Source organism: Somniosus microcephalus, chromosome 12 (assembly GCF_052327205.1).
Source record: "Somniosus microcephalus isolate GS21.2 chromosome 12, FLI_Smic_1.0, whole genome shotgun sequence".
Classification (NCBI taxonomy): Eukaryota; Metazoa; Chordata; class Chondrichthyes; order Squaliformes; family Somniosidae; genus Somniosus; species Somniosus microcephalus.
The window spans coordinates 14,001,743-14,018,030 of record NC_140998.1 but is presented as its reverse complement, the minus strand read 5'-3'; the positions used below and the strand labels follow the sequence as shown (position 1 = coordinate 14,018,030).

The following is a 16,288-nucleotide window of genomic DNA, read 5'->3' as shown; positions in this document are numbered from 1 at the left end:
GGTTACATCTCTAATTATTGCCAGTTCTGCCTAAAGGACATTGACCTGAAATGTTAACTCTGTTTCTCTCTCCACAAATGTTGCCTGACCTGCTGAGCATTTTCTGTGTTTTTTTAATAAACTAAGTTGTGGTTGATACATTAGTTTAATTTGTACTAATTCTGAAAAAAAGCTAAAGTACAACAAATGACTTTGCCAGTGTCTTAACCCAGCCCCTATTAGGACAAAGCAGCCCGCTTGATTGGCACCCCATCCACCACCTTAAACATTCACTCCCTCCACCACCGGTGCACCGTGGCTGCAGTGTGTACCATCTACAAGATGCACTGCAGCAACTCGCCAAGGCTTCTTCGGCAGCACCTCCCAAACCCCCAACCTCTACTGCCTAGAAGGACGAGGGCAGCAGGCAAATGTGAACCTGTTTCCACTTGTGGGGAAGAGCATAACTAGAGGCCATCAATAAGATAAGTCACCAAGAAATCCAATAGGGAATTCAGAAGAAACCTCTTTACCCAGAGAGTGGTGAGAATGTGGAACTCGCTACCACAGGGAGTGGTTGAAGCGAATAGTATCGATGCATTTAAGGGGTGGCTAATCAAGCATATGAGGGAGAAGGGAATAGAGGGTTATGCTGATAGATTTAGATGAGGAAAGATGGGAGGAGGCTCGTGCAGAGCATAAATGCCAGCATGGACTGGTTGGGCTGTATATCCTATGTAATGTAAACCTGCAAGTTCCCCTCTAAGTCACACACCATCCTGACTTGAAAATGTATCGCCGTTCCTTTGTCACAGAGTCAAAATCCTGGAACTCCCTCCCTAACGGCACTGTGGGAGTACCTTCACCACACGGACTGCAGCGGTTCAAGGCGGCGGCTCACCACCACCTTCTCAAGGGCAGTTAGGGATGAGCAATAAATGCTGATCTTGCCAGTGACGCCCCATGAACGAAGAAAAGAAAGGAACAAGGCCACTTAGGTTTATATAGTTCCTTTAACTTAGAAAAACGTCCAAAGACACTTTTATAGAGGCATGAAAAATTGGACACTTGGACAGACTTTACCATTATTCTAGACAGATCTCATTTACAAACTAGCTGTCCCTGGACTAACTGGGCCACACTTCGTTGGTTCCGGGCTGCATGTGTTCTCGCCCCAGCCTAACGTCCCTCTGTATCTCCACCTATCTCAGACTCCCACTCCAGAGTGAGCAAGAGAAAGATTATCCACTGACCCCTTCCTCAACTCTTGGTATCGAGCATCTGTCTGCCGAGCTGCTGATCAAATGAAAAGCCACCCCTGTGTGGAAAAGGTCAGAATCTGTATGCCTGTTCAGCTGAACCTCCTGCCTGACAAAATTAATGGAAACCATCCTAGCTGGGACACAATGATTTTCCATCATTTCCCAATAGGGATAGGCAATAAATGCTGGCCTCGCCAGCGACACCCACGTCCCATAAACACATTTTTAAAATTTGTGGTTTGATACAACGGAGTGGCTTGCCAGGCCACTTCAGAGAGCAGTTAAAAATCAACCACATTAATGCGAGACTGGAGTCACATATAGATTGGACCAGGTAAGGATGGCAGGTTTCATAGAATCATAAAATCTTACAGCACAGAAAGGTCATTCGGCCTATCGTGCTTGTGCCAGCACTTTGAAAGAGATATCCAATTAGTCCCACTCCTCTGCTCTTTCCCCAGAGCCCAGCAAACTTTCTTTATCAAGTATATCTCAAATTCCCTTTTGAAAGGGACTATTAAATCTGCTTCCACTAAAGGACACGAGTGAACCAGTTGAGTTTTTACAAGTACTTCATGTATAAACCCAATTAAAGCACCAAGACAAATATACTTTTACCCAACAAAAGACAGATCTTGACATATGCAAACAGGGATACACATACTGTCCATAGATAGGCAAGCACAATTGACATACAAGTTTTCTAATCAATTGGTTCAATGTCTTCAATTGAACAAACTAGTTTTTATGTCACACGAGTTATCTGCAATTAAATTAACAAGCTCATAGAATTATAGAATCTACGGCACACGAACAGGCCATTCGGAGCAAGTGGTCGACATTGGGGTTTATACTCCACGCAAACTGCTCACCTACTGTAATTGCCTCTGTTCCCTTCTCCCCTCATGTATGCATCAAGCCTCCCTTAAATGCATCGATTCTATCATCTTTAACCACTCCAAGTGGCAGCAAGTTTTACATTCTCGCCACTCTGTGTAAAGAAACTCCTCCTAAAATCTTTATTTGATCGGATAGTGGCTATCTTATATTTATGCCCCCTTGTTCTGGACTCGCCCACAAGTGGAAGCAGTTTTTCCACATCCAACCTATTGAACACTCTTCATAACTTTAAAGACCTCTCTCAGGTTCTTATTCAAAGGGCCCCAGCCTGCTCGGTGTTTCCCAATAGTGGCATCCTCTCAATTCTGTTTAACATCCTTTAAAAATCTTCTCTGCACGTTCTCCAGTGCTTCAATATCCTTATTGTAGTATGGAGACCAGAACTACGGGCACTACTTCAAGTGTGGTCTGACAAAGGTTCTTTTATAAATTTAACATTACCTCGCTGCTGTTTAGACCAAATTCACCTTTAAACAAATGAATCAGATTGTCACGTTACTCCAGCTCCCAGACCGAGTTGCCATCCGTGCCCCGATGAAGCAGACGTCTTGCTTTTGTTGTGATAACCCGTCTACATTACCATTTGCTCTCCTTGGGTGCTTCACAGGAGGTGTAATCAGACAAAAATGGGTGCCAAGTCACAGAAGGAAATGTTAGGAGGGGTGACCAAAAGTTTGGTTAAAGAGCTGGATTTTTGAGGCTCTTAACAGAGGAAAAGGAGGTGGAGAACTGTACTTATCCCTGTAAGGCTATGTTCCAGCAGAACAACTGAATTTACCGACAAAACAAAAAAAGGAAACTTCCATTTCTATAGCACCTTTCACAATCTCAGGAACCCCAAAAGCACTTTACAGCTAATGAAGTACTTTTGAAGCGTAGTCACTGTTGTAATGTAGGAGCAGCCAATTGGTGCACAGCAAGCTCCCAGAAACAGCAATGAAATAAATGACCAGATAATCTGTTTTAGATGCTGGCTGAGGGATAAATGTTGGCCAGGACACTGGAAACATTTCCCTATACCAGGGAATTGTGATCTGAATAGACTCTACAACATGTGCCATATAAGGTTGAAGTCTCTACCCTACACAAATGTGATGAATTCTCCATTGGGGTGCATGTCATTTCTTGTGTCATTAGCTTGAGGGTAAATAGCTACATTACTAATGGACCTTATGCAAAAACAGCTCCCAATTCAAGTGACCTGGTCGCCAAGCTTTGTGTTTGCATTCCACTAGTTGAAGGAGGAGTTGCGCACAGATTCATTCGCAGGGACACGTCGGACAGGGGTATTGGAACCATGAAAAATTAGGTTAAAGATTGAGAGGAAGACAAATTCTTTGATGTAATCAGGACTGACCTGAAGCAGGTTCCTGACAGTACTGATACCTGGGATGGCAGGACTGTCGTAGGAGGAGAGATTGGGTCGACTAGGCCTGTCCCGGGTTCGAATCCGGCCTCGGGCGACTGTCTGTGTGGAGTTTGCACATTCTCCCCATGTTTGCGTGGGTTTTCTCCGGGTGCTCCGGTTTCCTCCCACAGTCCAAAGATGTGCGGGTTAGGTTGATTGGCTATGATAAATTGACCCTTAGTGTTAGGGGTATTAAATACGTGGGGTTACGGGGATAGGGTGGGATATGTGTTGGTGTAGGGGTTACGGGGATCGGGTGGGATATGTGTCAGTGCAGGCTCGATGGGCCGAAATGGCCTCTATCTGCACTGTGGGGTTTCTGTGATTCTGTATTCACTAGAGTTTAAAAACATAGAAGATAGAAGCAGGAGTAGGCCATTCGGCCCCTCGAGCCTGCTCTGCCATTCAATGCGATCATGGTTGAAGATCCAAATTCAGTACCCTGTCCCTGCCTTCTCCCCATATCCCTTTAGCCTTAAGAAATATATCCAACTCTTTCTTGAATATATTTAATGAACTGGCCTACACCGCCATCTGTGGCAGAGAATTCCACAGGTTCACCACTCTCTGGGTGAAGAAATTCCTCCTCATTTCAGTCCTAAATGGCTTACCCCTTATCCTTAGACTATGACCCCTGGTTCTGGACTCCCCGGCCATCGGGAACATCCTTCCTGCATCTAGTCTGTCCAGGCCGGACAGAATTTTATAGGTTTCGATGAGATCCCCTCTCAATCTTCTAAACTCCAGTGAGGATAAGCCCAATCGACCCAATCTCTCCTCATACGTCATTCCTGCCATCCCAGGTATCAGCCTGGTGAATCTTCGCTGCACTCCTTCCATGGCAAGAACGTCCTTCCTCAGATAAGGCGACCAAAACGATACTCAAGGTACGGTCTCACCAAGGCCCTGTACAACTGTAGCAAGACATCCTTGCTCCTGTACTCGAACCCTCTTGCTACGAGGGCCAACATACCATTTGCCTTCTTAACCGCCTGCTGCACCTGCATGCTTACCTTCAGCGACTGGTGCACAAGAACACCCAGGTCTCTTGCACTTCCCCTTCTCCCAATCTATTGCCATTCAAATAATAATCTGCCTTCCTGTTTTTGCCACCAAAGTGGATAACCTCACATTTATCCACATTATAGTGCATTTGCCATGTTTCTGCCCAATCACCCAACCTGTCCAAATCGTACTGGAGTTTCACGACATCCTCCTCACAGCATACCCTCCCCCCCAGCTTTGTGTCGCCTACAAATTTGGAGATATTACATCCAATGCCCTCGTCCAGATCATTAATATATATTGTGAACAGCTGGGGTCCTAGGACCGATCCTTGCGGTACCCCACTAGTCACTGCCTGCCACTTGGAAAACGACCCATTTATTCCAACTCTTTGCTTTCTGTCCGCCAACCAGTTCTCTATCCAAGTCAATACCTTGCCCCCAATCCCATGTGCCTTAATTTTGCGCGCTAATCTCTTATGCGGGACCTTATCGAAAGCCTTCTGAAAGTCCAAGTACACCACATCCACTGGTTCTCCCTCATCTATTTTACCAGTTACATCCTCAAAAAATTCCAGTAGTCAAGCACGATTTACCTTTTGTAAATCCATGTTGACTTTGTCCAATCCGGTCACTGTTTTCCAAGTGCTTTGCTATTACATCTTTTATAATGGACTCTAGCATTTTCCCCACTACCGATGTCAGGCTTACCGGTCTATAATTCCCCGCTTTTTCTCTACCACCTTTTTTGAACAGTAAAGAATGAGAGGGGATCTCATTGAAACGTATAAAATTATGACAATGCTAGACAGACTGGATGCAGGGAGGATGTTTCCCCTGGCTGGGGGGGTCTAGAATGAGGGGTCACAGTCTCAGGATACAGGGTAGGACATTTAGGACTGAGATGAGGAGAAATTTCTTCACTCAGAGGGTGGTGAACCTGTGGAATTCTCTACCACAGAAGGCTGTGGAGGCCAAGTCACTGAATATATTTAAGAAGGAGAAAAAGATTTTTAGACACAAAAGGCATCAAGGGGTATGGGAAGAGAGCGGGGATATGGTATTGAGATAGAGGTTCAGCTATGATCATACTGAATGGCGGAGCAGGCTCGAAGGGCCTACTCCTGGTCCTGTTTTTCTATGTTTCTATGGAAATCCCGCGACAGCATTTTGTCACAAGGTGGAATTATTGTGAGATGACATGAATGTTGCCTCACCAATTCCCGCATCAACATGAGAACGGAGGTACAGCACCTCAGCTTTAACTGTTAAGCCTGCTTTTTGTAACCACGTCTAATTAAAGGTGGTAATGTTATTCGTATACACTACAGTATAATCCTGTATCTCCTCTGGACAGAACCCACCATCTATTGAATGTGGCAATGGATTTTCATCCCAAAAGGCATGAATGTAATCCTATAGGTGCACTAAATGCAGATGGGTGTACAAGCACAAGGGTGCACTAAATTAACAGGTCTCATTGTGACGCACAGAGCTCCTAACTTAGGAAGGAGCTCCTCTGCGGGAGGCATAGGACGTGCACCACCTACTGTCAGGCCAGTTAATTTTCTAAATGCACGCAGTTTTTATCCTCCTTAGGTTTGACCACAGGGAGTACATCCGAGGGCTCACTGAGCAATGTATTACACCCGAGGGCTCACTGAGCAATGTATTACACCCAACCTCATGCACATTTTCTTTGTTCCCATGTGCTGTAGGCAACAATAGTGCTAAACACTCAGGGACTTCTGCAAATAACTACGCTTGTCTGTGTGAGAACCGCAGCTGAAAGCTAAGAACTCCTGCAGCCTGCTGCCTCTGTTTGGACAATATTGGTTAATAACGAATACCGATTGGATTCCCTAGTTTACCCCATTCTCTATATTGTGTGTCACATCCTGTGAAACTGAATCCCAGTGTGACCAGCGCCTTAGATAGATGGGTGGTTGGGGGGCAGGGGAAATATTGGACACAGACAAAAAAAAACTAGAAAGTTTAAGTATTGATTTTATTAAGCTGTTTGAAATAACTTTTATTCACACAAACTAATTTTTACAAACAATTCCCAAACTTTGACAGAAAATGTACACCATCTTGTAGAAATATCATTAATAGTGAAAACATTTTGATTCTAAGAATCATCATATAATCTAACCCCCATCATGCTCTATGCTCGTAAGCAAGTATCCTTGAATGGTATAGAGGGTCCAAAGGCAATCAGACACCCAACTCTATCCACAACACAGACACCTCTGCAGGCGTGTTTCTAGAGTTGGGTAGCTCTACCACCTGCACTCCCCCAGCAGAGGGCAGCACAGTGTGCCACCCACCCCCAGCAGAGGGCAGCACGGTGTAGCACCGTCCCCCAGCAGAGGGCAGCGCGGTGTAGCATCGTCCTCCCACAGAGGGCAGCACGGTGTGCCACCTGCCCCCAGCAGAGGGCAGCACGGTGTGCCACCTGCCCCCAGCAGAGGGCAGCACGGTGTGCCACCCGCCCCCAGCAGAGGGCAGCAGTGTGCCACCCGCCCCCAGCAGAGGGCAGCACGGTGTAGCACCGTCCCCCAGCAGAGGGCAGCACGGTGTAGCATCGTCCCCCCACAGAGGGCAGCACGGTGTGCCACCCGCCCCCAGCAGAGGGCAGCAGTGTGCCACCCGCCCCCAGCAGAGGGCAGCACGGTGTGCCACCTGCCCCCAGCAGAGGGCAGCACAGTGTAGCATCGTCCCCCCGCAGAGGGCAGCACGGTGTGCCCCCAGCAGAGGGCAGCATGGTGTAGCACCGTCCCCCAGCAGAGGGCAGCACGGTGTAGCACCGTCCCCCAGCAGAGGGCAGCACGGTGTGGCACTGTCCCCCAGCAGAGGGCAGCACGGTGTGGCACCGTCCCCCAGCAGAGGGCAGCACGGTGTGCCACCCGCCCCCAGCAGAGGGGCTGACATTTACTTAACGCAACTACTGCTGGGCAACAAGCAATTACTTAAACATTAAAAAGTTTCCAAAAGGCACAATTTTTGCTCTTTCCAGTAAAAATTGATTAATTAAAATTCAACTCACTAGATTTTAAAAGCAAGTCAAACATGGAGCTAGTGATACTGTACCTGCCAGTATTTCTATAAATTAGCTAACAAGAATTTTACTGTGTCTGTATAAATCTCAAATATCTGCAGCACAGCAAGGGGCCTGTGGTGCTGAATTCTACTCCAAGACAAACAATCCCTTTTTCTCAATTTTTCTCTCCACTTGCCCTCAGTTAAAGGCGATGATTCCCTTACTGGTACAGTTCTACAGGCATCCATCTCATTATTCACATATAACCCTTGATGGTGATTGCCGATAGGCTATTCGACTGCAGGGGCAACACAGGAAAACCAGATCATGGGCAAATTTTAACTTGGCAAAATCAGCATTAACTGGTCAGAAATGGCCTCAAAATGAGATTGGCAGACTTGCTGCCCAGTTTGTGCTGACAATCGGACTGCCACCATTTCTACAAGGGCCTACTGCGAAGGGACCGATGCACCTGCCTGTTTTAGGTGGTAGGCCCCTTATAATCTGCAAAGCAGAATCCTTGTGGGGCCAGGAGGAGCAGCAGTGCGAGCCTAGACAGGGAGTTTCAGCAACATACGAGATTGTGGAAACACCACAGTCGAATCTCTCACACAGATTTGTCCCCTTCACTAAACCAGGGTACCAAGGTCTGACTGCTAACTAACTCAGTACAGACCTGGGAGCACACCTGGGCCTTCTACTGCGTATGTATGTCTCTGTACATCATTTGCAACATTGGGCCACCCTCCTTATTGTAACTCACTATGTCAGAGAGTATTTATGGGTTTTAAAAAGTAATCGGATAGTACGGAGGGGATACTATGTGAGCAGTGTGGAACAGCACATCCCTGACTTCATCCTAACCAGAGACTTTTGAGGAAGGCGGAGGGGGGGGGGGGGGGGGCGGGTGCTGGTGGTGGGAGGTCGGTTTGAATATTGTAGGGCCTGAGTACAGTACTGTAAACTCGCTGAGCTGTGTAAGAAATTTGTAAGTAGGTTCATGGACTCCCAGGCCACTAGCAATGTCTGAGGCCTGTGGAGTCTGTGTTCCACGTATACATTGAGTGCGAGGTTGCAGCCCCTCTTCCAATTTTGGAAGGGGCTGCTCCTCAATTTTTGGTTGCACTTCAGTACCACACTCCTGCTCCTTGGACACCCGGTGTGGAGGGCAGTGGACAGATCGGAGGACCTCCTTGTTGGACTGCTCCTGGGTCTGGACAAGGTGGCCATTAACAGGTCCAGGGAGCGGGCGGTCGAGAGGGTCATTTGGTCCGACTGCCTGCCTCTCTTCTGCGGCTATATTGTGTGCAGTTTTGGTCGCCTTACCCGAGGAAGGATGTTCTTGCCATGGAGGGAGTGCAGCGAAGATTCACCAGGCTGATACCTGGGATGGCAGGAATGACGTACGAGGAGAGATTGGGTCGATTGGGCTTGTATTCGCTGGAGTTTAGAAGAATGAGAGGGGATCTCATTGAAACTTATAAAATTCTAACAGGACTGGACAGACTAGATGCAGGAAGGATGTTCCCGATGGTCGGGGAGTCCAGAACCAGGGGTCACAGTCTAAGGATAAGGGGTAAGCCATTTAGGACAGAGATGAGGAGGAATTTCTTCACCCAGAGAGTGGTGAACCTGTGGAATTCTCTACCACAGAAGGCAGTTGAGGCCAACTTAAGAAATATATCTAACTCCTTCTTGAATATATTTAATAAGGCTAAAGGGATCAAGGGATATGGGGAGAAGGCAGGGACAGGGTACTGAATTTGGATGATCAGCCATGATCTCATTGAATGGCAGAGCAGGCTCGACGGGCCGAATGGCCTACTCCTATCTTCTATGTTTCTATGTTCATGCCCAGGTGTTCCTGGAGATGGAGCATGCGGTGTCCGAAGGTACACTTGAGGCCTTCCGCGACCGGTGGGCATCAGAGAGACTGGAGTGCTTCATCACCCCAGGAAGCAAAATTCTAATTTGATTTGTTAAGTTTCATTTCAATTCAGTTTAATTTGTAGTTCATTAGTTGTGCCCCTTTAAAAGGGGCACTTGTTTCCTTTTTTCAAATTGGTGATGGTACCAGCCATCGTTCACTGAAGTCAACATATAAAAGATGTAAACACACTGGGCAGTGTAGCACTGAACCATACACAGTAGAAAGGTCCCAAGGTTAATCCCTGGTTTGTGCTGAATGAGTGGATTACAACTAGCGAGGCAGTGGGGACACTACAGTTAGCTGTGGTGTGCCTACGCAGGCCAACTAGGTTTCCTGTTCCTGATCACTGAGCAGTGGCTCCTGCTTGCAGACCCTTGTGTGGACAGGATCAGGCTGGGCCATGATGTGCTCGTGGTTGCATCTCCTGCCCACATTCACTATCCAGGCTCACGTATGAGATACTGTTAATTGGTCGAGGCAGCTGCTGAGGAATTGAAGTTCAGCACAAATTTCCACTTTACGAGGAGGGGAGGGGAAGGGAAACTCTTCAAATTGCAAGGTAAAACCCCCGAGACTAACCAGCCAAGGATTAGATCAATTCACCAAGAACAAAAAACACACACACACACACACATACCGACCACTGACAATCAATGAAATCCAGCCCCTGTACACAAGCTGCAGAAACAGTAAAGGCCCAGCCTCTATGTTCAGTGGCAGTTTGAAGCATCGTTTTAAGTGCAGTTACCATCATCCAGATGAAAGAGAAATAAAATGGAGAGAGAACAAGCAAAACCAAAATGTGCCAAGTCTTTGAGCCCAATTCCAATCTGTCTCACACGAGTTTCCGCCCCAATGTTACTTCGAACCCATCATCAGGATCACAGGACCTGTTGTAAATAAATAATGAATACTTCTCCAAATATGATTATGCAGGAGGTGGGAAGGGATCCTGGATGCATTGGTGATGCATCATCTTGTCTTGCAAACATCCGCCACTGCAGGTTAGCAGGAGGATGGTTAGCAGCCATGACACCTTATTTAGCATATCTCCATGTTGATCTGGCTGAGGCGCGGTGGTAACCTGGACCACCTCCTATTAAAAAAAGGGTTATAAAGCATAGCCGGTGAGGGACTGGAAGCAGATTGTGGGCCGCCTTTCCCAGTTAGCCCAGTCAATGGGGAGCCTCACCCGCAGACCGAGAAACCGCAGGCATTAGAAACTTGGAAAATCAGCCCGAGTGTGTTTTACCAACGTAACCTTATTGCACAAAATACATGGCAATTGAGTGATCTTAAATCGCAGCTTCCCCACTGGGTGTGCAACGGGATCGCGGGTTGGAGATAGGGCGACAGCACGGGCCTCCTGATTCTCCAGCCACCTTCCACTGGAAGTGCGGAATCACAGCTCACATTCCCATCTCGCCAGCCTTTGTGCCCCAATCGCCAGCCTTTGCTTCATTACCCTGGGTTACATGTTTTAAGCTTTTCACATTCCCTTGTTTTCTATTCAATGTTGGCGTTAGCACACTAGGTTGCACTGAAGCCCATTAATCAGGGAGCGTAACCCAGCCAGAAAAGTAAAGTATTAAAAATAACTACAAAAAAAAATGGTTCTTGCTGTCATACCACTCATAGGAAACTTCTATTGACTTGAAATTTATACCGACTGTGCACACGTGACACTATGCACACGCAGAGGGTCTGCGACATGCTGTGCCATTTCTTTGAAGGTTGCACATGCTCGAGTGAGTTTAATAAATAATCCGTGACCAGTCCTAATCGGGTCACTTCTTATAAATCAAACCATTCAGATTAAATGGAACAAAAACGGTTTCTCAGGTTTACACCCAGTCGATACAATTGTGGAAAGTGGCCATTAAACTTTGTTTGTTACAGGCATTGGAACTTGATTTTACTGTTCAAACTAGGATGTCGGGAAAATTCCAGGAAAAAAAAAATCAATAAATCGTCAGCTGTGAACAGAGCAGAAGGATCATTTTAACCCATTTGGTATCATCAATTGGATGTGAACTGGCCTAGTGACTCCATGTCAAGGTGCAGAAGGATGATCAGCCAGTATACCACCATCCACAGCAGAATAACCAGGTACAGTAGTTGCGGGTGACCAGAGGGTCCCGAAGGCACCTTATCACCGTTATCGATGGCAGTTGGGTGCCACAGTGCTTCCAACACACTCGCATTGTCGGATTGTGGGGCTGACCTGTGGAAAAAACACCAACACAAACATGAATACAGGGAGAGGATTAGCAAGTGCGGAGGTTCCCGTTACATCTCGCATTTGTAGAATTATATTAGTACCAGCTGCACTTCAGTACAACAGCAGACACAGTGGAGGTGTCCTACTCACTGTGACTATGAGTTGCACAAGGCCCAGGCTTATCCACTCACCTATTTATTTCCTGCACTCGCTCCTTCACTCCCTAGAAACCCCCTCACCTCTCCTTGGTACCGTCTGCCACCACCAGTTGATCTCGCTCAGATCAGGAGCTCACTCACACAGGAACATTCCAGCCTCCTACCACTGCACTTTGTTGTGTGGTGGGCTCATAGTGGCCCAGACCATTTGTCAGGCTACACTTTAGTCTAGGTCCTACAGAAAGACTTCAGGGTAGTTAAAAAATAGGAAGGGGGGTGGTGGGGAATACAAGTTCCACTGGGGAGTGTGATGCAGCATCGATTTAGAGGCTCCACTTTCATGAAAAAGAATACGTCACAAGGTTTGGGAGGGGAGGCAAGGCATACATCATTGTGTAACCTTATAAGGCAAATGAAGCATCTCGATAACAGCTTAGCTTATTGTCCCAGGCATTGGTAAACAAAAACAACAATTTGCCAACGCTTTTTAAGAGGAGGGTGGTGCCTATTTAACCTGGATTCTCAACTAGAGTGACTCCTCTCACAGTGGGTCCGCTCAGTATTGGACTCAATTCCTTCAAATAGTTCAATTGGAAATTACGGAGGCTCTGGCCATAATCTTCCAATCCTCCTTAGATATGGGGGTGGTGCCAGAGTACTGGAGAATTGCAAATGTTACACTCTTGTTCAAAAAAGGGTGTAAAAAGAGTTGCATTTATATAGCGCCTTTCACGACCACCGGATGTCTCAAAGTGCTTTACAGCCAATGAAGTACTTTTGGAGTTTAGTCACTGTTGTAATGTAGGAAATGCGGCAGCGAATTTGCACACAGTAAGCTCCCATAAACAGTAATGTGATAGTCTGTTTTTTTGTTATGGTGATTGAAGGATAAATATTAACCAGGAGACCGGGGATACCTCCCCTGATCTTCGCAATAGTGCCATAGGATCTTTTACGTTCACTTGAGAACAGACGGGGCCTTGGTTTAACGTCTCATCCGAAAGACAGTACCTCTGACAGTGCAGTGCTCCCTCCGAGTGTCAGCCTAGATTTTTGTGCTGAAGCCACTGGAGTGGATCTTGAACCCATAACCTTCTGACTCAGGTGTGGAGATGCCGGTGTTGGACTGGGGTGGACAAATGTAAGAAGTCACACGACACCAGGTTATAGTCCAACAGCTTTATTTGAAATCACAAGCTTTCGGAGCGCTGCTCCTTCTTCAGGTGAAGTGGAGAAATGCATAAAGACACAGCTTATATAGTCAGAGAATCATGTCAGATGTTTACAGGTAACCTTTCCAACTGCCATTTATCACACCTCGGCAGAGAGATAATCACAGCAGTCAAAGGTGTGAATGGTGTCCAAACAGGTCAGTCAGGAAAACATTACATCAAAGAACAATGAGGTGGGGTCACAAGGGGTCAAATATTGCAGATGCTGGGGTCTGTATGAAAAACAAAAAAAGACAAAAAACATTTTTTTTGGCTGGAAATCACAGCAGGTCCGGCCGCATCTGTGTAGAGAGAACAAGCCAATGTCGACTCGAGTCTGGATGACCCTGCATCAGGTGGGGTTACATGTAGCGTGACATGAACCCAAGATCTCGGTTAAGGCCGTCCTCATGGGTGCGGAACTTGGCTATCAGTTTCTGCTCGACGATTTTGCGTTGTCGTGTGTCTCGAAGGCCACCTTGGAGAATGCTTACCCGAAGATCGGAGGCTGAATGTCCTTGACTGCTGAAGTGTTCCCCGACTGGGAGGGAACACTCCTGCCTGGTGATTGTTGCGCGGTGCGGAGAAACTACGCCATGTTCTTCGCAGCCTTCAACATGTCATCCATGACGACGAACACCTCGCCAAGGCCATCCCCACGCCTCCACTACTCGCTTTCAAACAGCCGCCTAACCTCAAACAGACCATCGTTCGCAGCAAATTACCCAGCTTTCAGGAGAACAGCGACCACGACACCACACAACCCTGCCACAGCAACCTCTGCAAGACATGCCAGATCATCAACACAGATACCATCATCACACGTGAGGACACCACCCACCAGGTACATGGTACATACTCATGTGACTCGGCCAACGTTGTCTACCTCATACGTTGCAGGAAAGGATGGTACATCGGCGAGACCATGCAGACACTGCGACAACGGATGAACGGACACCGCGCAACAATCACCAGGCAGGAGTGTTCCCTCCCAGTCGGGGAACACTTCAGCAGTCAAGGACATTCAGCCTCCGATCTTCGGGTAAGCATTCTCCAAGGTGGCCTTCGAGACACACGACAACGCAAAATCGTCGAGCAGAAACTGATAGCCAAGTTCCGCACCCATGAGGACGGCCTTAACCGAGATCTTGGGTTCATGTCACGCTACATGTAACCCCACCTGATGCAGGGTCATCCAGACTCGAGTCGACATTGGCTTGTTCTCTCTACACAGATGCGGCCGGACCTGCTGTGATTTCCAGCCAAAAAAAAATGTTTTTTGTCTGTTTTTTTGTTTTTCACACAGACCCCAGCATCTGCAATATTTGACCCCTTGTGACCCCACCTCATTGTTCTTTGATGTAATGTTTCCCTGACTGACCTGTTTGGACACCATTCACACCTTTGACTGCTGTGATTATCTCTCTGCCGAGGTGTAATAAATGGCAGTTGGAAAGGTTACCTGTAAACATCTGACATGATTCTCTGACTATATAAGCTGTGTCTTTATGCATTTCTCCACTTCACCTGAAGAAGGAGCAGCGCTCCGAAAGCTTGTGATTTCAAATAAAGCTGTTGGACTATAACCTGGTGTCGTGTGACTTCTTACTTCTGACTCAGAGGCGAGAGTGCTACCAACTGAGGCACGGCTGATAAAACCAGCAACTACAGGCCAGTCAGTTTAACCTCAGTAGTGGGGAAGCTTTTAGAAATGATAATTATCTGAACGGCAATAGATTGGGAAAAGGGGAAGTGCAACGAGACCTGGGTGTCCTTGTGCACCAGTCGCTGAAGGTAAGCATGCAGGTGCAGCAGGCGGTTAAGAAGGCAAATGGTATGTTGGCCTTCATAGCGAGAGGATTCGAGTACAGGAGCAAGGATGTCTTGCTGCAGTTGTACAGGGCCTTGGTGAGACCACACCTTGAGTATTGTGTGCAGTTTTGGTCGCCTTATCTGAGGAAGGATGTTCTTGCCATGGAGGGAGCGCAGCGAAGATTCACCAGACTGATACCTGGGATGGCAGGAATGACGTATGAGGAGAGATTGGGTCGATTAGGCTTATATTCGCTGGAGTTTAGAAGAATGAGAGGGGATCTCATTGAAACTTATAAAATTCTAACAGGACTAGACAGACTAGATGCAGGATGTTCCCGATGGCGGGGGAGTCCAGAACCAGGGGTCACAGTCTAAGGATAAGGGGTAAGCCATTTAGGACTGAGATGAGGATGAATTTCTTCACCCAGAGAGTGGTGAACCTGTGGAATTCTCTACCACACATGGCAGTTGAGGCCAATTCATTAAATATATTCAAGGAGTTAGATATATTTCTTAAGGCTAAAGGGATCAAGGAATATGGGGAGAAAGCAGGGACAGGGTACTGAATTTGGAGTAGGCCGAATGGCCTACTCCTGCTACTATCTTCTATGTTTCTATAATCCGGGACAAAATTAACAGTCACTTCGACAAGTGTGGATTAATTAAGGAAAGCCAGCACAGATTTGTTAAAGGCAAATAGTGTTTAACTAACTTGAGTTTTTTGCTGAGATAACAGAGAGGGTTGATAAGGGCAATGCAGTTGATGTGGTGTACATGGACTTCCACTAAGGCGTTTGATAAAGTGCCACATAATAGGCTTGCCAGCAAAGTTGAAGCCCATGGAATAAAAGGGACAGTGGCAGCATGGATACGGAATTGGCTAAGTGACAGGAAACAGAGTAGTGGTGAACAGCTATTTATTGGACTGGAGGAAGGTGTACAGTTGTGTTCCCCAGGGGTCGGTTCTAGGACCACTGCTTTTCTTGATATATATAATATGATTTGGACTTGGGTGTACAGGGCACAATTTCAAAATTTGCAGATGACACAAAACTTGGAAATACAGTGAACAGTGAAGAGTAGAGTGATAGACTTCAAGAAGATATGGACAGACTAGTGGAATGGGCAGACATGTGGCAGATGAAATTTAAAAGCAGAAAAGTGCAAAGTAATACATTTTGGTAGGAAGAACGAGGAGAGGCAATATAAACTAAAGGGTACAATCCTAAAGTGGGTCCATGAACAGAGAAACCTGGGGGTATATGTGCACAAGTTGTTGAAGGTAGCAGGGCAGGTTGAGAAAAGTTAAAAAAGCACATGGGATCCTGGGCTTCATAAATAGAGGCACAGAGTACAA

General features: G+C 46.8%; 1 protein-coding gene and 1 long non-coding RNA gene across 3 annotated transcripts in view; one reads left to right on the top strand and one right to left on the bottom strand.

Annotated features, from left to right (window-relative positions):
• LOC147109036 (uncharacterized) overlaps positions 1-16,288 on the top strand; it is a 77,269-nt gene that overhangs the window by 9,025 nt on the left and 51,956 nt on the right. For both annotated transcript variants that reach the window (XR_015080167.1, XR_015080168.1), the window contains exon 2: positions 11,426-11,635. This is a non-coding gene — a long non-coding RNA (uncharacterized LOC147109036). The remainder of the gene's footprint in view (positions 1-11,425; positions 11,636-16,288) is intronic.
• The window catches only part of LOC147109035 (uncharacterized), a 62,489-nt gene continuing 57,746 nt past the window's right edge, over positions 11,546-16,288 (bottom strand). The window contains exon 14 of the mRNA XM_086002598.1: positions 11,546-11,750. Within this exon, the coding sequence (XP_085858724.1) occupies positions 11,546-11,750 (205 nt within the window). The remainder of the gene's footprint in view (positions 11,751-16,288) is intronic.